Source organism: Mytilus californianus, unplaced genomic scaffold (assembly GCF_021869535.1).
Source record: "Mytilus californianus isolate M0D057914Y unplaced genomic scaffold, xbMytCali1.0.p SCAF_5, whole genome shotgun sequence".
NCBI lineage: Eukaryota > Metazoa > Mollusca > Bivalvia > Mytilida > Mytilidae > Mytilus > Mytilus californianus.
The window spans coordinates 43,792,478-43,815,569 of record NW_026262701.1 but is presented as its reverse complement, the minus strand read 5'-3'; the positions used below and the strand labels follow the sequence as shown (position 1 = coordinate 43,815,569).

Below are 23,092 nucleotides of genomic sequence, written 5' to 3'. Positions count from 1 at the left end.
CAGAATATATATCAATTGAAATATGACTTTTATTAATTGCTGAGCTTAATCTGAAGCTTCTCATTGTGCAATTCAATACCAGAGCTTATAGAGCTTATAAACTCCGTGAATCAAATATGATTTAGTTCATCATAATATCCTTTACCTCCTGAAACATTGAGGTAAACTGGTTCGCTGTAGCTACTTCCCGCCAAGTTTGTAGCAAAACATGTATACCAGCCTTCATCTGTGTCCGCAACATTATATATTGTAAGTGATGTCGAAGTCAGGATTCCTCCGTCATACTTTCCGCTATTAGACTGAATAGACGTCATTCCTGAAGTTTCATTGCGCAGCCAAGAAACAGACAGTGGCGCTGGTATTCCACTAACGTTACATTTCATTGTTAGATTAGTTCCAAGTATAGTTGAATAAAAGTATGGTGAACCATCAACAGTTGGTGGATCTGTAATGAACAAGTCGATATTTAAGATAAAAAATATAAAAACAGTAGGATTTAATTAACGATTAGAATGTCAAGAAGGCAAAGTTGCAGAAAAGGAAAAAAATCAACCTGAAAATATGAATATAACAATTACCATAGCTGGCCGAATATTGTTAAAAAAAAAGGAGGAGAATTATTTTTGGACTGATCTTGTGAAGGTTAACTTGCGATTGTGACGCACAAAATTTGTAAAGAGTTATTTTTATTTTCAGGCTAAAATTTAAAAAGTCGAGTTATCGGTCCAACTCGATGTTCCAATTATTTACCCTTTAAAACAACTTTAATTTTAAATTACCAATATCTTTTCGTTGTTTTATTTCTGAACCCCAACCCTCAGTTTTATGTTGTGTCACCATTTGTATTACTAATATGCAAAAGACTGAAGAGTGAATTCATTATGTTAAGCTATCTTACAGATGCTGCTGTGTTGTGTGATACTTAGATAATTATACCTCCAAAAACTTGCACGGCAACAGGAGAACTGTATCCTGTCCCAAGATAATTACGAACTGTGCATTGGTATTGTCCAGTGTCATCAAAACTTATATTGAAGATCGATAGCGATGGTTCTATTGTTGTACTCCCAGAATATTTATCCTTATCTAAGTTGATATCAATGAAGTTTCCTGAAACATTGTAATTCCATTGTATACTGGTCGCTGGCGGATCGGAACTGTAGTTACATTTGATGGTAACATTATTACCTAGTATTGGTGTATATGATTCCTCGGGGATCTGTACAGTTGGTTTATCTAAACAATAAAGTACATACTATAATAATCATTACATGCTTAATTGTTAATGTATGCAAATAAGGAGATGTGGTAAGATGAGACAACTATCTACCAGAGTTCAAATGAGGTGGATATAACCACATATATGCCACCGTACGGTCTTTGACAATAAAAAAACCCACACCGTATAGTCAGCTATAAAAGGACTCCGAAATGAAAAATGTGAAAACAATTCAAACAAGAAACGTGTACGTATATGAATGTATGTATATATATGTATATGTCTAACATTCAAAAATTCAGATTTTGGTAGGTTCTATATGATTAAACTAAGATTAATTCATGTGTGACAGTGCATAATACTCATAGGTTATAATTAATGCCTTATCCTCTTAATATGAAATAATTCACATTACTTTTGTTATTGATTATTAATTTTATCTGAATTTTTCTTCAATACTACAATGACATAGGTGTGTTCTGACGCGGCGTTAAACAATCATCAATAAATAAATCGATCAATCAATCAATCGTCTGATGTATTTAAAAAAAAATTAAAAATTTATTTCAAAAGTCCATTGAGAAATTAAAGCCATTGTACAATTTGTCAAATGTGCAGCAAATGTTTTAATGCAATAACTAATTGTGATATGAAACTGAAATAAGTTATTTAAGGAATGACTGTAATATTTTTTTCTGTCTATGATAGTCACTCATGTCAATGAAATTTGGCTGATCTGATAAAAAAAAATGTTTTCACATTGCTGTCAAATTTTCACTCTTTAGGACCTGCTACATGCCTACAATAAAATTTCTGGAATCACTGGTCTTTATAGCCTAGATGATATATATTTTTATGAATTCTTTAACAAATTTCAAGGGTGTTGAGTATTATCATTTCATATATTCAAATAACTAGACTTAGTCATAAAAAAATGTTGATTGAAAATATGGAGACGATATCAATGGAACATTAAGACCAACAAGTCTACGAAAAAACGGACAAATGCATTACCAAAACAAAAAATAACGACAAAAAGACAAACAAATAAAATTGACAATGGAAATTGGGAATATGTCAAAGAGACAACAACCCGACCAAAGAGTAGATAACAGCCGAAGGCCACCAATGGGTCTTCAACGCAGCGAGAAAATCCCGCACCCGGAGGTGGTCCTCAGCTGGCCCCTAAATAAAATTGTGTACTGGTTCAGTGAAAATGGACGTCACACTAAACTCCAAAACATATAAAGGAACTAAAATTAAAAAAACATACAAGACTAACAAAGGCCAGAGGCTCCTGACTTGGGACAGGCGCAAAAATGCGGCGGGGTTATTCATGTTTTGTGAGATCTCAACCCTCCCCCTATACCTCTAGCTAATGTAGAATAAAGAAACACATAGCAATACGCACAGTAAACTCAGTTTAAAGTAAGTCCGAGTTCGATGTCAGAATAGGTAACAAAAGAAACTAAGCAAAATGACAATGATACATAAATTAACAAAGAACTACTAGCAGTTACTGACATGCCAGCTCCAGACCTCAATTAAACTGATTGAAAGATTATGTCTTCATCATATGAAAATCAGGTACAATCCCTCCCGTTAGGAATGTCCATATTATACTTCCCACAAAACTAAAATTGATCTATTTACTATTATGGGGTGTTTAAAGACCTTGACCACCCATGAGAGTCTCGCACGGTCGGTAAATTAAAACCTATCTAGATTCAGATTCAATATTTTATTAAAGTCTCACCACTTGTATAACATTATACCTATCTATTTGATATTAAACTGGTAGCAGTTTTAAAGTATTTAAATGTTATTTTGTCAAACATAATTAGTAGAAACTAACTATAAAGAGTTTAAAATTATGATTGATTCAAAAGTTTGTGTATTTAAATGATCACAATTTCAACATGATTTTTAATGCAAATTATAGTTTTCAAGTATATATTGCGTAATACAAATTCAATTGTACCTCCTAAAACATGCAGCGATGTAGGTGAACTCCTTCCAGTGCCTGCAGCATTAGTAGCCATACAAATGTATATTCCACCATCTGATAAATCAGCAAACAGAATAGTCAATGAAGGTGATGTTGTAGTACTTCCCTGGAATTCTTGGTAATCGGATGAAATAAATTCAATCACTCCAGAAACATTTCTTGTCCATTTAACCTCATGTACAGATGGGAAAGCAGAAACAGAGCAGTTAATTGTGACATTATTTCCAGCAGTGACATAGTACTTAGGTTCAAGAATATACACATCAGGAATATCTGAAAAAAATTAAAGTGTAATAATATTCATTTTGGATAAAACGTTAGGAATATAAATGCCTGATGCATTTCCACGTCTTTGTTTTAGATGGTCATAAAACACTTTAGACTACTTATTTCGCCATGACATAAAACAATGTTCTTAATTCAATAATGTCTAACAGACCTAAAGAGGAGGGACAGTGGTAATAAAATATTAATACAGGGACTATTTCCGCCGCGCAGCATTCTTCGTGTTGAAAGGCTGGCCGTATGTAAGATGTATAAGTACACAGTCACGTCAGGTAGAAATAAGGAAGCTTAAATCATTGCACCCTTAATGAAAATTATTCATACTCTTGATCACTCTTAGTAAGTAAACATAATCTTATAACACCCCAGGGGTTTGTAGTTCACCTGTTTTCAGGTAAATTTGCCAACCACAAGAAACACAGCCATTTTTATCAGTGACAGTCCTTCAACTCGGTCAAACCACTTTATATACTAGAAGTAGCATAAACAAATCATTTTTACAGAATTGGTTTGTTCTAGTCCTGAATATTTAAATCATCGGACAAATAATGCTAATGAAGGATATACATGTAAGTATACCTGGATTTCAGAAACTTGTAGATTAAAAACACGTTAAACAAATATCGAAAAGTGCTATGGGAGCGTTCATTTCGCGGGAGAAGAATTTAAGATCCATCGTCAATCCAAAAAAAACTCCAATGACGGAAGTTAGTAGAAGAATTGGTCCCTTTTACTTTAAACAAGTGCTGTAATAATGCTTTCCGGAAGTAAATTATCAAAAATAAGTAGCATTTGAAAGATTGAATTTCTGACACTGTGACAGTTTTACTTGTTGGATTGGCTTATCATATTTGTTGAATATCAATGTATGCAAAATGCCTAACTCAACATTCAACGATGTTCACTGGAGTGGTCATGGAACCTACTTGAGTTACTGATTGCATATAATTCAAGATTTTAACAGTGTCATTAGTTTTCACTTACTCTGATTTTTGTGTGATTTTGGATTCTGATAGTATCTTAGAGTTTAGAATATGCTTTATATCTAGGTATTTACATAAAAAAATATAACTGAGTACAATGCGAGCTTATAAGGTAAATGATGAATTTCTAAAATAAATAGTAGACCACCTTCTACTCTTGCTATCACATTTAATTGTATATCCGGACTGCTACCAGTTCCAACATAGTTTACAGCATGACACGAATATGTCCCAGCATCATCATAGGTAACATTCCGAATGGTTAAACTAGGAATTTCTTTCGTAGCACTACTGTATTTATCACTGAATGAAGCAGCTGTCAAGTTTTGGTTGTCTTGCTGCCAATACAGACCGGTAACTTGAGTTCCGAACAGCAGCTCACAATATAGAGTAACATCCTGGCTAATATTTGCAGTATATGTAAAGGATTCCACTCCAATTACAGGTGTGTCAACAACTGAAATCAAATGCATGTAAATTTTAGATAACATACATAAAACATGCATACATAAGCACACACATACATACATTACGTTCGCACATACATACATATCTACATACTTAAATTACTAGCTACATGTACTACCTATCTTCCCAAATACATACATACACTTTAATGCATTATTTGTTAGTACCCTGATCCATAATAAAATGGGGAGTGTTGAGAACTAACTCCAAATCTGGAACCTCATCACTGGCTTTTATATGACATATCTTAATGTTGTTTTTTATATTAAGAATAATTTGGCGTCCATTGCAGATGTTTGATGGTATCTGTTTAATGTATTCACCAATGAATAAATGTTGACACCATATGTCAAAATCGCAATGTCCTCGAGTCTAGACAAGTTGTTTACAAGAGAAACAACAAAAGATCTGCCAAACCACCGCAAATACTTCTGATGTGGCATCAAAGACTATAAAAACACAGGTTAAATTGAAAGAAATCGTAAAATGCAAGAATTACTGATGGTAAGATCAAATGCTTCAGTAACATCCATGTCATATTTATCATTCTGCTTGTTTTCCTTTACACAAGTTATGGGATGTTCAACTGTAATTAACATAGGGTTCACTATTTGCACAATCTAGCTTGTGATTTGTTGGGATTCAAGTGTTTATAAATACTACATGTACATGTTTTTTTTTTACATGTAAAACGCACTCATATTCAGACGATTTAAACCAGAAACTGGATACTTTTTATATATATACCGGTAGTTCCAAAATGGATTTTCTTTCATTTCGAGATAAAGGAGAGAGTGCAAATGAAACATAACATTGTTGATATTTAATTAGATGAAGCAATAACAAAGGAACCAGTGAGATATTTTTTTAAATCTGAAAATACAGACCCTCCCAATGCCATATTTTGACAAGTACACCAGCTCTTTGTGCATTTTTTAAAATAACATTTGCCATTATTAAAAACACGTGATATGAGTTTCGCGCGAAACACGCATGTTTCTTGAAAAAACTTTATCAGGTACGCTTGAGACCAAATGTAAAAAATGTACAAGGGTTGGATTGATTGATTGTTGGTTGCTTTACGTCCAGTGGCAAATAAATCATGCATGTTCAGGGCGAGAACAAATTAACAATAAATACAACAGGTAGGTCTTGTTATAGAAGCCGTCCAGGATGAAGGTCGGGGGGATTTGAACAGCCACGTCAAGATATCGGATAAGGACAGAAATTTTGCCTTGCAACAGGTCACTGTGGACCCCTCAAAGAGTTGTTGCAAGGGTTCTTAACGAACGTGCAAAGAGCATGACACTCTCTTTACATGAGGCATTAATTTAACGTCCTTATTCTGACCGGACGAGGCTGCGTACTTGTACATCCCGCATAGTCACTTTGGCAAGGGTTTTATTGGCGGTCGGAAGAAGACTAAATGACCAGTCACCCTTGGGGTTACAACATTGTAGACCACAATGGTATTTTTATAATATAACAGCCGAAATTGTTTAATGTCAAGTTTTTCTAAAGGAGTTTATCCTTATGATTAAACTTCAACACTATTACATTCTTTACGGAAAACGGAATTCTTTATGATTTGCAATTTGAACTTGTCAAAATAAAAATGAGAAAGGGAATAGAAGGAAGAGCGAGAATTATTAAATAAATGAAAATTAAAATACCAAACTTTTAAGAAGTTGAAATTTCAAGAGGGATTCCATAATTAAAACTCATTAAATATAAATTAATTTAATTACATGTTATTTTACTCTATATTCACAGAAAACATAATTTTAATAAGGTTGAGATAGACATGATAAAATTGACCGGTTTCTAAAGATAAGTTATAAAAAAAATGTATTCATACTGTCAGGAATAAAACAAGAGGTTTATGATGGAGACGATAAGACTCTCAACGTTAATATTTTTGAACACATTCGAAATCACACACTATGTAGCATCACCACTGAAATAAGTACACCCGAAGCGTCAGGAATAAAAAGTGAAGTAAGGTAAGGTCAAATTCTGTTATTTTCATTATATTTTACGTTTTGCTGACAAGTATGGTTTTCGGATACTGATTCCTAATAATGCAGCTACTATTTAGGGCTGATACTGACCCTTAATTGGTTTTCTCTCTCTTCAAACCGCCTCGGTGGTCTTGTGGTAGCGTGTTCGCCTCGAGTGCGGGAGGTCGTGGGTTCGAATCCCGGCCGTGTCAAACCAAAGACTTTAAAATTAATATTTGCTGCTTCTCCGCTAAGCACGCGGCATTAAGGAGTAAGAGCAAAGCTTGGAGTCAGAATAATGTGTCCTGGGGTAAGGTGACATGTCTTCCTGCGGACTATTACCCTGTGAACTAACACGTTAAAAATCCGGCTCAGCGTGTCGGTCTAGTACAAAGCAGGGCTAAATTTCATATTACATTAACATGTTCTCGTCCTGAATATGCATATTAATTTGCCGCTGGACGTTAAGCAGCCATCCATCATCATCATCTCTCTCTTCAAATCGTCAGAACCGGACCGGGTGGTACCTGTTCAAAGAAGCATTTAACGAGTTCAAAACACATTTATCCTTCAACTTTTCATTGGACGTTTTTTTGTAGGACAAAGTTATATCATACCAAAGCTTGAACAACGCTGTATTTCGAAATAAACTATTGTTTTCAGAACAATTCATCTGAATACAGCGGATAAATTGTTCGGCGAATAGTTTGTTTACTGAACTGGAAATAGAATAGATACCTTTTGCTATCATTGTTTCTTTGCTTCGGGGGTACCTATATCCGGTGGACACTGTTGGTGCTACACAGTGTCAAATATTATATTTAAAAAAAAATCTAGTATCAACATTTAGTTACCTCCCTTTACACATTTCATTCATTCTTCCTATAAGCATTTATCAACAGACTGCATAAAGATCAATATTTTTAATACAACTTTTCAATGAAAAAATTAAAAAAAACATCTCTGAAAGCAGCTCTCCCGAATTGAAAAAATGTGTCTACATCAACTGTTGTGGCGCAATAATCTGAATGACTTGTTGAGTGGATCAGTTGACATACCATTGTGCAATCATTACTAGTTTATCAAACAAGAACACAAAATAAAAATGGTTTTACATTTATTCCTGTAAACAAGTCTAACAGAGTCCTCTTACACAAGTCGTGCCAATGTACCCAATAGACAAATGAACAGCTAGACCATCATACCACCATACCCAAACCGAAATTACTGCGTACTATTTGTTATATTTGCTTGTTTCTACAATTCAAAAAAAGAGAATTTTCAAAAAAAATGCCACGTGACCATTTATAGCAGAGTAGAGGATCTGACAACACTTTGTTATACTTTCTGTTTAAAAGTCTTTTCGTGATCCTCTGGTTTTGTCGTACATTTATACATTTTTAAAAATTTGAAGGCTGAAATTTCGTTTGCTGATGGAATAATTACAAGAACAGAAAATAGACTGGACTGCTGTCAAATCCTTGTAGGTGGAACCTTCAAACAGGATCCGTATTTAATCAGATTGATTTATTAACTAGAACATACCACAGTAGTCAACTCCATTGTTGTCCACTACAAGTACATGTAACTCTGGACAGCTGCTCATATCGGAGTTCACACTGGCAGAAGTCTTGTTAATGTTGGATGTACCAGTGCTGCACACAAGAGTGCTACCATAAACCAACAGGTTCTGAGAATTAACGTTTAACTGTAAAAGCAGGGAACATGCATCTTTGTTTGATTCTGTTGTAAAAGTATCTCCGATCTCTATGTAGAATACAGTTGTTATCTGAAAAAAAAGTTTATATACAAATTTATGATGATGATGATGATGATGATGATGATGATGATGATGATGATGATGATGATGATGATGATGGGGTCCACTTCCTATATACAAGGTGATAGGACGTGCCGCTGGAATAGGTAACATTTTCCAGATTGAAAATATGTGAATAGGATGGAGACAACTATCAGAAATATATGATAAGGTCACTAAAATTCCCATTACTTGATTTTTTTTTGGTTCGGTTGCTAGATGTACTTTTTATTTTTTTTTTGTATTATTTGTTAATTCTTCTTCTTCTGTCATCTTTCTTGGTGTTCCCGGTTGTGTTTTTATCCACACATTTTCCCTCTTTTGACACTTTGTTATTTCCATTACACCACACGAAACCCAACCAATATGGGAAAAAGGTTACATCTTTTCCTACGCAATATATGAAAAGGTATTCATTTTCAAAATCTAAATAATATGAAAAGGGTGGGGTAACAGAACCCCATTGTTACCCTCTATCAATAAAGTATTGAAGTCCCCCCCCCCTTCCCCCCGAGTGAGGAGGAGAAAAAGGACAACGACGACGGTGTATACCATAAGATAACGCAGCTATAATCCAGGTTAGTCGGATCACACAAAATGATATTGAATTGTTCTGGATGTATTATACTTCAGTTAGTAGAAGTTGTTCTGATGATAAATTATAGCCAATTTGAAATTTGTTTTCTTAAAGTCGTTATGTAGGCAAAATTGTAAAAAACAGTATTTACAACAAAACTGCTTGTACGTGACACGGTCCTGTTGATGGAGATATCCCCTACACTGACGACTGGGTTGTTGCAATAGTATGATACTTGTTTCTCTAAGGTGACACGGTTATCCTCCAAGGCTTGCCTATGAGCATCAAGACAGTACAAGGCTATTCCAGTCGTCTTGTAATCTACTTCAAACCTCATCCAGAATGTGGCTGGTGTTCGATCTATAAAAGCAATAGATACTCTTAATTGTAAAAAGAATTATTTTAATAACAATAGATTTTATCCATTTGGTGTCCAGTTTTAAATGTAGGCAGCACCATTGCCTAATTCGGAAGTTTCCGTATTTCAAAGTACGTTTTCGAAACTTGCAGGTATTTTCTCGACCTACAGATGTTCTTAGTTAGAACGAACCGTTGTAGAAAATTGCTGGTATTTCTCGACCTACAGATGTGTTTAGTTAGAACGAACCATTGTAGAAATTTTTCTATGTAAAACATCGATAGTCTGCTTTTCCAACAAATTTGAAAGAAATATAATAAAGATAATTTCATCTTTCTTTAATTCGTCGAATGTTTCTCTGTTTTGGTCCAAATTATATACGCACGAAAATAAATAAATGATATTGTTAAATATGTTTTTAATATTTCCGAAAATCTAGATAAATGAACTGACTGCGTTTTGAAATCTATATTTTTTGTTCATTAAGAATTTAATGTGGTCATTGATATTGCTCGTAGCTTATCTAGACTCGGATATACTTTGAGCTTGACATATGATATAGGCACTTGTCAAATATCAAATATCATATGTTGACTTTTGATGGTCTTTAGAGTTATTTTCTTTCGTTCTTGTTCCCTTTTTACTTTAAAATCGACGGATATCCACACATCCTTACATTGATACCCTTATTGTATACCAAGTACTGTGTGGAAAGTTAACAAAACGATATGATTTTAACAAATAAAACGTGAATACTTTATGATAGTTTTTATCTTAGAAAAAAGTTGTTTATGGTTAGTCAGTTTTTTTTTTGTGTTCATATCTTAAAAGAAATATCAACATACATTTGCATTACTAGTTTGACGAAGACTTCTTTTTACTTGTTATCCCCCACCCCTTATTTATTGACAAACCACTTATTTCATATATCAACTTTTTTTTACTTGGAAAAAGTAATACGACGGGAGCAACTAGTCATGCTAGCACGATCTGCTTGCTCCCCGGATTACCTGTTAATCAATCCATTATAATGTTGTTTTCGTCGATTTTTTGTTTGCCATTGTGTTGTTTGCTTTTATTGGACTTTTGGTTTTGTATTGTCCCATTTGTATCTTCTTTTTTCTTTTTATTTAGTATGATTCTAATTTTAATATTTTAAATGCAAGGTAACCCGAAGTCTCAGACGTACAAGGAAATAGGAAAAGATTGACAATGTGCGCTTGCAAAAGCCATAAAACAATATTAAAAAAAATTTCACCCATTAGTCTCTTACTGCCAATCTTCAACCGCTTTGCAATACCCCGGGATTATATGTTACATTATAAAATATAGAGATGTGGTATGATTGCCAATGAGACAACTGTCCAACAGAGTACAAATAACATTGATTTAAGCAATTATATGTCACCATACGGACTTCAACAATAACAAAAAAAAAAACCACATATCATTTAGTCAGCTTCTAAAGGCCTCGTCATGACAAAATGCGAAACAATTCAAACGAATCATACTGTCTGATTTATGACAAAACATAAAAAAAATATATTATCATATAACAGACAGGAACTAACGACAACTCCCGAATTACCGACTTTTCATTTTTTCCCACGTTTAAAACATTGATAGCCGTATAAAAGGGCTGTGGACATCATCTGACCAATATAATTTACTAAAAAAAAGATAAATGAAATCCATCAAGATAATAATCACTGGAAACGTCATTAGGGTGTCTAAGTACTACTACATGTACAAATCTTGTCAACCGTAGAAGACCATCGACTTACATGTACATATGGCTATAGTAAGACTATAGGTTAGGAGGAGGGTTGGGCGCCCGCTAACATGTTTCACCCCGCCATATTATGTATGTGTCGGTAATTCAGTGGTTGTCGTTTTTTTTTGTCTATCATATTTGTTTTTTGTTCATTATTTTGTACATAAATTATGCCGTTAGGTTTCTCGTATGAACTGTTTTACATTTGTCATTTCTGGACCTTTTATAGCTGACTATGCGGTATAGGTTTTGCTCATTGTTGAAGGCCGTACAGTGACCTATAGTTGTTAATTTCTGTGTCATTTGGTCTATTGTGGAGAGTTGTCTCATTGGCAATCATACCCAATTTTCTTATTTTTATATATAGTATAATTATAGTTATAATGCTATATTTTCACAGTACGATATCAAACTACGTCCTTATAATCGATGAGCCACAAGTTAAAATGGTACAATAAATAAACATGTCGCTTAGTCAAAGGTAGTAGTTTCACCTAGACAACCGTTTCCTGGAACCGGGGGAGACCAAATATCATCATCAATACATTCGTATGTTTTTGTAGAATTGCCATCGTAAAACAGCTGATTGTGTACACATGACTCGGTACACGTCCTTGTTTGGTTTGAACAAACTGTATTAGACTTGATTTGTACTGGAAACGTCTCCACACAACCAAGAACTGAAATATGAGAACATTCCACTATTAAGGTATATTACATGGATTTTAAGTGTATTATTTCGTGTTCACATGTACATGTATGTCAGACTTTAAAAGAAGTTTGCACGTTTTTCAGAACATATAAAACAATACGACCTATGACTATGATTTGATTTTCATGTTGTGTTATTCGGCAATAATAACATGACTTATGCAATACATTTGATAAAGTACGACATGCTGTGCCGGAATGTTAACACACCTGTTCACAAAGTAACAGTTATTTCTTCCAAATACAACGTGTTTAACGAAGAGTTAGCATATACTAATTTTCAAGTGTTTCGTTTTACCCGACTGGGGATAAAACCCACCACCTCCCGCACTCGTGGCTAGCACGATACAACGAGATGCCCTAAGCGGTTACTAAAAAAAAAACTCAACTACTCTGTGTGATTTAATTTGCATTGACGTAAAGACATTTTGTCTTTTCTTGTTGAGACTATATGTTGATATGTAGATGCATTTAATTAATTGTATTAGGATGGTGTCCCCTTGACTTATAAACAGCTACTCTTTTTTATATCCCCCAGACATTTGTTTTCGGTCTTGTTAACAATGTTTAGATTTTGTGATCGCTGTTGTTTTCAAACATTTGCAAAGATTCTTTCGTGTGCGTATCACTGTGAGCGCAATAACTTAAGTATATATCTTAATTATTTGAATTTTTGAACAAATAATGCGAACGAAGGGCGTTTTGAAATAAGATTGTTTCTACATTTAAAATGTTTTAACTTTATATAAGTCTCAAAGGATAATTTTATTGCAAAAATTAAACGTTTTAAGGAGGTATTACTTTTACACCGCCACCGATAGAAACGTATGATTAAACAGAAGATCGCACTCAGACATTAGACTAGGAAATAGCATAGAACCATTTGAAGTACGGTTCTCCTGCTGTTTTAACCCTTGAAAACATTTTCAATGAACATGTATAGTCATTTTTGTACATGTATCGTGTTGGATTGTGTGAACTATCTAGAATCGCATACCTTGATACACCAAGAGCTGTATTGCTATTAGTATAAATAAGATCACCATTTCATTTCATGTTTTCAGCTTTGGTTCTTCGATGATGTGATGGTTATCTATTAAGGAAAACAATTATAAGATGCAGTAATCAATCCGATCCTTGTGGACGCTGTAATGAGCAAAAATAAAAATATCTGGATATGATCTTTAAACGAATTTCAATATTGGGGATGGTATAAGCGGCAAATACTTCATGCACATTCATAATAACAATTAAACGAACATAAAAAACTGTAGGTACATTTGTGTACTGCGAAGTTGCTAGACGGGGATGAAATTCGGGGAATTTTGAATAAAAAAAAGAGAATGTATGTGAAGGCCACTTTTCGTTCCCTTGAAAATCAAAATGTATAAACATTTATATCAAACCACATATTCAGTAGTTAAAAATACGTAAGTCTGTCAGAAATCAATATTTATATATTATGATTTAATCTTGTATATTTGCTTGATTACTTTTAATTATTGCATTAAATGCTGACTGCAAAAATCTGTCAAACCATATCACCTACGGACCCAACACAGTTGTTTTAATGGTCCATTAACTGACTTGCCTGACTGATTGCCGCTCTGCTGAATATTTACTGCTGGGTCCAAGTTATCATATTTCGTTACCCTTGTGGTATGATTAATTTGAGAGTGGGGTTTGGGGTTGGCTTAATAATATGAAGACTTGAATGCATTCAAGGAGTTAATTCCTGTTAAAAAAAATACATGTCCTTTAATGAAGACGTTTTACATTTTTGTTGTACTATACACACATTTTGTTGCTATACGTGGATGTTTATACAGTTTAGCAACAATGAGTAACTTTTGGTGGGTATAAGTTTTTAACCCTGAAAAAAACATTATTTGAGAAAATTCAACACAGTAAGTACAAGAGTTGACCAGGATATATAACTATGTTCGTCGGGACTTTTCCCACCAACCCGGGAAAGGCTGGCTAGCCTTAAAATTGTGCGGGATATATAAATACGCAGCCATGTCTAGTCTGGACGTCACATCCGATGTCTTATGTAGGAAGAATGATACCCTCGTTGTATGTTGAAAACCTCTGCAGTTATGATGTAAACATTTACTCTTATCAACATCCCCCTTTATGCAGTAGTAGTCTTTCATTTGCCGATCTTAATCCAGGTTACTTTTAGTATCCTAGTGGTATTTTATTTAAATCTCCTGTCATGAAAGACCGAATCATAAAATCTTCAAATAATGTTATAAATGCAAGACTTCAGTGATTTTATATTTCATTGTTTAACACAAAACTAAACATGTATTGCTATCTAATTATTAACATATATGGATCTACATCCTGTTGATACTTATATTATAGCATTGCCCGACTAGGCGCTTTTCTCAGACTGCTTATGACGTCTTTACACAGACCCACGGGATATACAATGATTGATACTTTAGTCTGGGAAAGCATGGTTTATTTATTTGCTGGTACTATTTGCTGGTACTGAGCTTTGAACTATCTTTCAGTAACTTAATGTACTCTTAGATCGGTACTTGTGTCATTGTTTATATGTTTTTGTGCTTAGCTGCTAAGCAACGATCTGATAATTCTAGCTTCTCCAACCAATTTCTGATACAGTTTGGTCTTATTTTGTGTTGTTTCACCCTTGCTACAAACTGGGAAAAAGGTTGGGTGGTTGTTATGTGGTATGAGGAAAGGGTCACAAAACATGTTTAACCCTCTGCACTCTTTACAAGTCTTTGGTTGCTGTCTATCATATGTTTTGTTTTTTTAAATTGCTGAAGGATAAATCAGATCGCTATTTTTTTTTCTGTCTGTTTAAAGCTTACTAAAACGATATGAAGACCGTACGGTGACCTCTAAGTGTTCACATTTTTGTCCGTTGGTATTTAATAGTTGTCACATTGGCAATACTATCACATTTCCTTATTTTTATACTGACAGTTAGACTGTATCACATTGGCAATACTATCACATTCCCTTATTTTAAGACTGACAGTTAGAATGTATCACATTGGTAATACTATCACATTTCCTTATATTTAGACTAACAGTTAGACTGTATCACATATAGCAAAAGAATTTTTGAATAACACGTTGGATAATATCTGATTTCACACCTATGGCGGTTGCTGTTAGTGTTCAATTATCTTTTATTTCAGAGTTTTAAAATAATTGTACCGCTTGTCAACGATTTTAGTAAAACAAGATGTGAGGTATATACATTAATGAAACAGCAACAAAACAACACAAACTCAAATAAAAGATATCTAGAGGTCAGCATACGGGTTATAGCTTGCTGTTCGGTGTGAGCCAAGGCTCCGTGTTGAAGACCGTACTTTGACCTATAATGGTTTACTTTTACAAATTATGACTTGAATGGAGAGTTTTCTCATTGGCACTCATACCACATCTTCTTATATCTATTGAACAAATTGTGTTTTTCGTATACAACTAACATAGTGTCGTATTAGTACACGTAGTACTTTAATTTTCTTCAATTGTAACGCTAATGAGACGGGTACTAGTAATTGAGAATGTACATGTACATGTCTGGTGATGCTCCATGTGCACACAGTCATCGTTATATCCTCACTAGTATTGGATTTTCTTAAAAAATCCTGCCATTTGTTTCGGTTGTTATAACAAAATTTCAATTTTACCAATTTTGTAATTAAATAAAAAGTTCATTTAGTTTAATGGTATTTTATTGAAAAGAAAAGCAAAAAGCTTTGAACACAAATTATAATTACAAAATTAGAGAAGTCCTCTTCTTATAAAAATATAATCACAAAAACATTAAATCACAACGAAAACATGATATGAATGTACAGATGTATTTTCTACAAATAAAAAAAGAAGGAAATTGAACAATTTAAGGTAAAATATAAGATAAAAGTAGACTGGAGTGGTGTGAGTAAGTGCAAATTCAAGTGTTAGAAATATGTTCTGAATCTTTTTGTTTCTGTACAGAATTAAAAAAAATCTATATTTTGCTCAACTGTAAGGTACAAAGAAGTAAATATTATTTTTTTATACTCCACAATACAGTACACTATCCAAAGGGTTTCATTTTCATATATATAAAAGAGGATCTGGATGGGTTTTACAGAATAGAAATATAATGGGCAAAAGTGCAGAATGGCCAAAAAAATAAAGAAAATAGAATAATCAGCTAAAAAAGAAGAGAATAATGGTGTGTTGAAAAATAAAAAATAGAGAATAATGGAGGGGTGGACAGGGGGTTCCTGATTCCAACTTCCCTACCCCTAAGTCCCACTAACCTCCCTCTGACTTCCACTTCCCTCCCCTCATACTCCTGCTTTCCTCCTCCTTACTCCCAGACGAAATTGATCAAAACTTTTTCCCCAGAACATCTCTATTTGTACTCCCCTCTTTCATCGGTTACTGCCAATGACTCCCGCTTCCTGCCCCCTCATTCCCATGTTCCCTTAACCTTGACCATCCCCTCATTATGATGCTGAAATATAATGGATAGAGAAAAATGGTATAAAGAATTAAGAATAAAGATATGAAGGCCCCACGTCCAGCCCCTCACAAAATTATGAAAGTTCAGGCCTCTTTGTACTTAGTGATTTAAGCTGGATGCTGTTTAAGAATGAGCTATAAATAGTTATTCATATTTGAAAATATTAAAAACAGTGTTCAAACTGATCAATCATGTTACACATGTATATGTAATTTGAATATTGTATGTTTATTTTTGTTAATTAAAAATGCGTAAATAATTAACTAAAACTGAAACCACTTCATGTATATAGATCGGAAAGTGATATAATTTTTCACTTAGTTTGATTTTATCTCTCTATTTTTCCTAGTTAGAAATATTTCCTTTGAGCAGTTGCTAACCATATTGATGAAAGCAAACTTTTAAAAGTAGAAATCGATCTATATCTCGTGGTGTTCCGCGAATGCGTGGAAGTGTCATCTGAAGTTGAAAAGGAAACAAAGATGAAAAAACACTTAACAAACGGAAAGTTGACAATGTATTGTATCAATCACTTACGTACTTACTAATCTCTCATCGTCAGCTTATTTCCGGAAATCAGTATTTTCTTTCAATAAAATCTACTTCCTTCTTTCGCGTTACAACATGAATTGGATCACAACTACAAATGTAGTAATTATACGGATCGTTTTACAGATATTTGACTTTAAATATACTGAACAATGAAATAAAAGAAGACTGTATTTATAAATATGTTCAATAAAAACACGCTACACCAAACCACAACTGCCAATTGTTTTTATAAAGTTAGATGGAGGTCTAAATTAAAATCCATATAGTTTTTTAATAATTTGCCAAAATGTACATTATATCATGTTTTTTTTTTCAATAAAAAGTAAGGGTCACCGGGCCTTTTTTCAAGCTACAGGTTATACAAAATTGTCAGATTTTGAATAGATTGTTGATAGAGTCCAAACGTTTGAGTGATAAAAAGAAACCTAAACCATAGAATTCGAAAATAAAATATAAGAAGATAGATCTTATAATGTGCTTTCAGAAAATAAAAAGAAAAATTGAGGACACGGGACTCGTTTTCTTGCTACTAAACCAAATACGTGAATTCATAACACATTCCTTTATAAAAAATACATTATTTCAGTTATCTCCCTTTATATGGCAAAGTTGAAAAAAAAAACAAAACAAAAAAAAAACAAAAAAAAAAAAACAAAAAAAAAACAAACATGAATTTTCCGTTTTCAATCTTTAAAATATGATAAACACATGATTTTTATTATCTAAATGAAAATTCTCACAAATGAATTCCATTCTTCTCTCAAAATTTGCAGATTTCATTAAAGATCTTGACCGATTGTTTTCTGTTATTTTACAATCCAAGATGGCGGAAGACATCCGATCTACTTTAAGATCGTCTGAAGTAATTTCCCCTAAAACGGGGCAGTATATGAGTTTTTTTTTCAAATTACTTGAAATCAATGAGCATGGTTAAAAATGTTGGCATTCCGCCACAATTATAAAGAAGTTTCATTACTTAATAAACGCGTTTCTCCCCACGGTCTGAAGAACTGACAGCAATCGATCAACGCGTTATAACAAGAATTAATCGGTGACAAATCTGAAAATTAAATGTACATGTATGTACGATAATACTACGCTTCAAAGTGTATTCTTTGAAATTTACACTTATAGATCAACGTATTTAAATTAAGGCTTCACGCGTTTGATGGTTTATGCTCAGAGTACTCACTAAGACAATTACCATTCCAGGGTTTTGATCATGCACGAGTATATAACGATAAGGAGATGTAGTATAATGGCCAATAAGACAACTATCCACTACAGATCAAATTACACGGATGTAAGTAACGCATTCCCATGGTAACCTTTATGTCTAAATATATGATAAACGGGACAACTTTACGTTTCTCTTTAATTTTTGTTTCTTGACAATGGCGTTTCAACGGCTCTTTTAAAAAAAATTAAAACTGGGAGAGGTGATAATAAAACACATAAGTCGGAGTTAACAGACACCATTATGGCAAAACGAAAAACGATGAAAACAATCATATATATACAACATCTTACAACACATAAAACAAACAAAATTAAAGATTATGCATGCAAAACGAATAAATCGAAAAAAAAAAATCAACATACAAAATGAGTCAATCGTTAAGTCATCGAGTGTAACGTATTAACGATTGAACAGGCAGTTGTGTATAATACTGTCAGTTTAAAGTTCAATAATATGTTAATTTAAATTGCTGCAAACAAATACAATATTACAATGAAGGACAATAAAACAAAATGGCGTTACGGATTTTGAATTAAAGTGGTGTAATTTAACTGATTCTATAGAATGTAAATGTATCATGGGAAATATTCGTTAAACTTTTGACAGATGTAAATTGATAAAGAATACTTTGTTATCGATCACTTCTGTGTTAACGATTTAGAAGAATATTTTATAAATAATTTGCAATTATTTTTGGTGGTTGGTAAAACAAATTACGTATATCCAGATTCGTTCCGGGTCATCGGCTTGAAACGGAAATGAAACAAATTTCCTTATTGAGTTTAAATAATCAACATTCTTTGTATTAAAATAGTTTGTGAATTGATCTGAGGGTAAATTTTATTGATTGAGTTCAAGTGTATTTTTTAGTTCATTCACTTATTTCGAATTTTGACATGAATCGAATTTGGACTTTTGATTTTTTCTTTCGCAGAAGTACTAATTCTATGCAAGATAAAATGTAATAAACGAATATTCATCAGGGCAGGAAAGCTATATATACAATAAAGTAACACATTAAAATGATTGATAACAACAATAAAAAAAAAACACCATGTAAATGAACAGATAAACATAAAAAGCTGTATCGTGCAAAATTAAAAAAACAAAACAAAATATTTTACATGACAGTAGTACACTCTCTCTACCTCTTGATAACAAAATGACCAAGGTGTGCACTTTAACACAAACTCTTTAGATTAAATTTTCTAAGTTTGTATGACTTTTAAAAATATTCGAATGAAAAATGACCCTGCAGACCTTCCAGTTTTATTGCCGGTTATATAGTTACGGCCTGACTGACATACAAGCAATATTCTCATCTGAAAGTGGAACTTCGGGGATTTATAGTCAGATTGATATGAATTTTTGAAATACTTAGTGTGAGGGTCTTGATGGGGATGAATTCATTGATGTATTCTTTAGTTTTTAGGCCATTAATCTCTATTCCTTTATTTTTGCTGTCAATTGTTCACCAACTTTTTATATGTTAGTTTCCCATTATTCTTTTTTCTATTAACCCCATCCAGATCCTCTTAACATTTTTGCGAATGTACAATTTATACACTTCAAACTGTTAAAACATGTTTCCATATTTAAGCATGTCATAAAACATGTTTAATGCCGCCGCATTTTTGCGCCTGTCCCAAGTCGGAGCCTCTGGCCTTTGTTAGTCATGTATGTTTTTTAATTTTAGTTCATTTATATGTTTTGGAGTTTAGTGTGACGTCCATTTTCACTGAACTAGTACACATTTTTATTTAGGGGCCAGATGAAGCCCGCCTCCGGGTGCGGGATTTTTTTTGCTGTGTTGAAGATCCATTGGTGGCCTTCGGCTGTTTTCTACTCTTTGGTCGGGTTGTTGTCTCTTTGACGTATTCCCCATTTCCATTCTCAATTCTGTTAAAACAATACTTGGGATAAAATATCAGTTTTAAAGAGGTTATTGATCTGAAATTTCTGGTAATGGAAATTACAAATTACACGGATGTAAGTAACTCATTCCCATGGTAACCTTTATGTCTAAATATATGATAAACGGGACAACTTTAGTTTTCTCCTTTAATTTGGTTTCTTGACGATGGCGTTTCGTCCGCTCTTTTAAACAAAAATAAAACAGGGAGAGGGGATAATAAAACACACAAGTTGGAGTTAACCCACACCATTATGGCGAAACGAAAAACAAATTAAGACATACAACATTCTACAAAACATATAAAACAAACAAAAATAAAGATTATGCATGCAAAACGAATAAATAAAAACAAAAAACAAAACAAAAAGAACATGCAAAATGAGTCAATCGCTAAGTCATCGAGTATAACGTATTAACGATTGAACAGTCAGTTGTGTATGATACTATCAGTTTAATGTTCAATAATATGTTAATTTAAATTGCTACAAACAAATATAATATTACAATGAAGGACAATGAAACAAAATGGCGTTACGGATTTTGAATTAAAGTGGTGTAATGTAGTTCCGATTAGAATGTAAATGTAGCATGGGAAATATTCGTTTAACTTTTGACAGATGTCAATTAATCAGGAGTATTTTGTTATAGAACACTTATGTTTTAACGATTTCAAAGAATATTTTATAAAAAAATATGCAATTATCTCTGGTGGTTGGTAAAAAATGACGTATATCTAGACTAGATACATTCCAGGTCATCGACTTGAATCGGAAATGAAACAAATTTTCTTATTAAATTTAAATAATCAAAATTCTGTGCATTAGAATAGTTTGTAAATTGATCTGAGGGTAAATTTTATTGATTGAGTTCAAGTGTATTTTTAGTTCATTAACTTATTGCGAATTTTTACATGAATCGAATTTGGACTAATAAACGAATATTCATCAGGGCTGGAAAGCTATATATACAATATAGTAACACATTAAAATAATTGATAACAACAATTAAAAAAAAACCATGTAAATGAAAAGATAAACATCAAAAAGCTGTATCGTGCAAAATTAAAAAAAAGCAAAACATTTTTTACATGACAGTAGAACATTCTTTCTATCTCTTGATAACAAAATGACCAAGATGTGCACTTTAACAAAAACATTTTAGATTAAATTCTCTCTCTCTCTCTCTCTATCTCTTTTTTTTCTCACACACAAACACACTGCAATGGTGGGTGTATGACTTTTAAAAAGTATTCGAAATCAAAAATGACACTGCAGACCTTCCAGTTTTATTGTTAATTTTTAAAGTTACGGCTTGACTTACACACAAGCAATATTTTCATCTGAAAGAAGAACTTCGGTTATTTCGAGTCAGATTGATCTGAAGTTTTGGAATACTTAGTGCGAGGGTCTGAATGAGGATGTATTTATTTATGTATACTTTAGTTTTTAGGCCATTAATCTCTATTCCTTTATTTTTGCTGTCAATCGTTACCCAACTTTGTATATGTTAGTTCTATTTTCTATTAATCCCATCCAGATCCTCTTAACATTTTTGCGAATGTACAAGTGATACACTTCAAACTGTTAAAACATATTCGATATTTAAACATGTTTAAAACAATACTTGACTAGAAAAAAAAATCAGTTATAAAGAGGTTATTGATCTGAACTATCTGGTAATGGATCAGCTTTCCTTGTGAAATCGATATCAACATAGTCAGTCCTGTTTTCAGCTCCAATGATACGACGTCGTTTTGGCTTCTTTGTGAAGGATACTTCTATGTATGTCAAACCATCCTTATTTTTGCTCTTTAAAATAAAAGTTGAAATCACTTATAAGATCGACGTATAATTTAGGTCCTTGTTAGTGTTGATACTTAGAAATTGTTAAATATTCTACTGCATTTGTCAAATTCATGAGTGCGTACTTAAAATAACACTTCCTTCTTTTTTTAGTTAAAATTATATCTCATTTTAATAGAAAAAAAATACATAAAATAAACTATACAATTCTTGTGTACAATTTGGAGTTTAGTATGGCGTTCATTATCACTGAACTAGTATATATATTTGTTTAGGGGCCAGCTGAAGGACGCCTCCGGGTGCGGGAATTTCTCGCTGCATTGAAGACCTGTTGGTGACCTTCTGCTGTTGTCTGTTCTATGGTCGGGTTGTTGTCTCTTTGACACATTCCCCATTTCCATTCTCAATTTTATACTATGCGAAATGTCATTAAGGTAGTTGGGGTGTCTAAATGTTCGACGATATATTTTCCTTATACTTCTGTAAAAGTCTTCTGGGTCAATGTACTTTCAAAATTCTATATAAAAACTGGGGGTCACGGATCTTGTTTTTTCGTTAAAATACATTGAAATTAACGAAATCACAGTTATTCAATATGGGTTTGTATAGGAGAAACTTACTTTTTTCCTTATTGAGGAAACATTAAACAATAGAATTGGTTAAAATTCAATGATAAAATTTCTTTTCATAAATACATCCGAAATATTAAATAAAAAAGGGGTCACGGCCTTATTTTTCTTGAAAAATCCAATTTGTCCTATTAAATTTAATATAAATATCTGCCCTTGATTTAAAAGGATTTCTTTTCTGAAAATTTAAAATACACTTAACTACACTTAATTTTTTGATAGTTTAATATTTAAATTTTAAATTT

General features: G+C 32.9%; 2 protein-coding genes across 9 annotated transcripts in view; both read right to left on the bottom strand.

Annotated features, from left to right (window-relative positions):
* Positions 1-17,967, bottom strand: part of LOC127702262 (hemicentin-1-like) — a 56,696-nt gene extending 38,729 nt beyond the window's left edge. The window contains exons 1-9 of one of the 6 annotated variants that reach the window (XM_052206380.1): positions 17,247-17,967; positions 13,200-13,348; positions 11,986-12,171; positions 9,511-9,719; positions 8,509-8,752; positions 4,644-4,952; positions 3,201-3,500; positions 937-1,236; positions 146-445 (exon numbers count right to left, since the gene is read on the bottom strand). In XM_052206380.1, coding sequence (XP_052062340.1) covers positions 146-445; positions 937-1,236; positions 3,201-3,500; positions 4,644-4,952; positions 8,509-8,752; positions 9,511-9,719; positions 11,986-12,171; positions 13,200-13,248 — 1,897 coding nt within the window. In that variant the 5' untranslated portion in view covers positions 13,249-13,348; positions 17,247-17,967. The remainder of the gene's footprint in view (positions 1-145; positions 446-936; positions 1,237-3,200; positions 3,501-4,643; positions 4,953-8,508; positions 8,753-9,510; positions 9,720-11,985; positions 12,172-13,199; positions 13,349-17,246) is intronic. The other 5 variants (XM_052206385.1, XM_052206382.1, XM_052206384.1 and 2 more) reach the window with 5 other exon arrangements.
* LOC127702263 (uncharacterized) overlaps positions 15,910-23,092 on the bottom strand; it is a 249,338-nt gene continuing 242,155 nt past the window's right edge. For all 3 annotated transcript variants that reach the window (XM_052206388.1, XM_052206390.1, XM_052206387.1), the window contains one exon: positions 15,910-22,224. In XM_052206388.1, the coding sequence (XP_052062348.1) occupies positions 22,072-22,224 (153 nt within the window). In that variant the 3' untranslated portion in view covers positions 15,910-22,071. The remainder of the gene's footprint in view (positions 22,225-23,092) is intronic.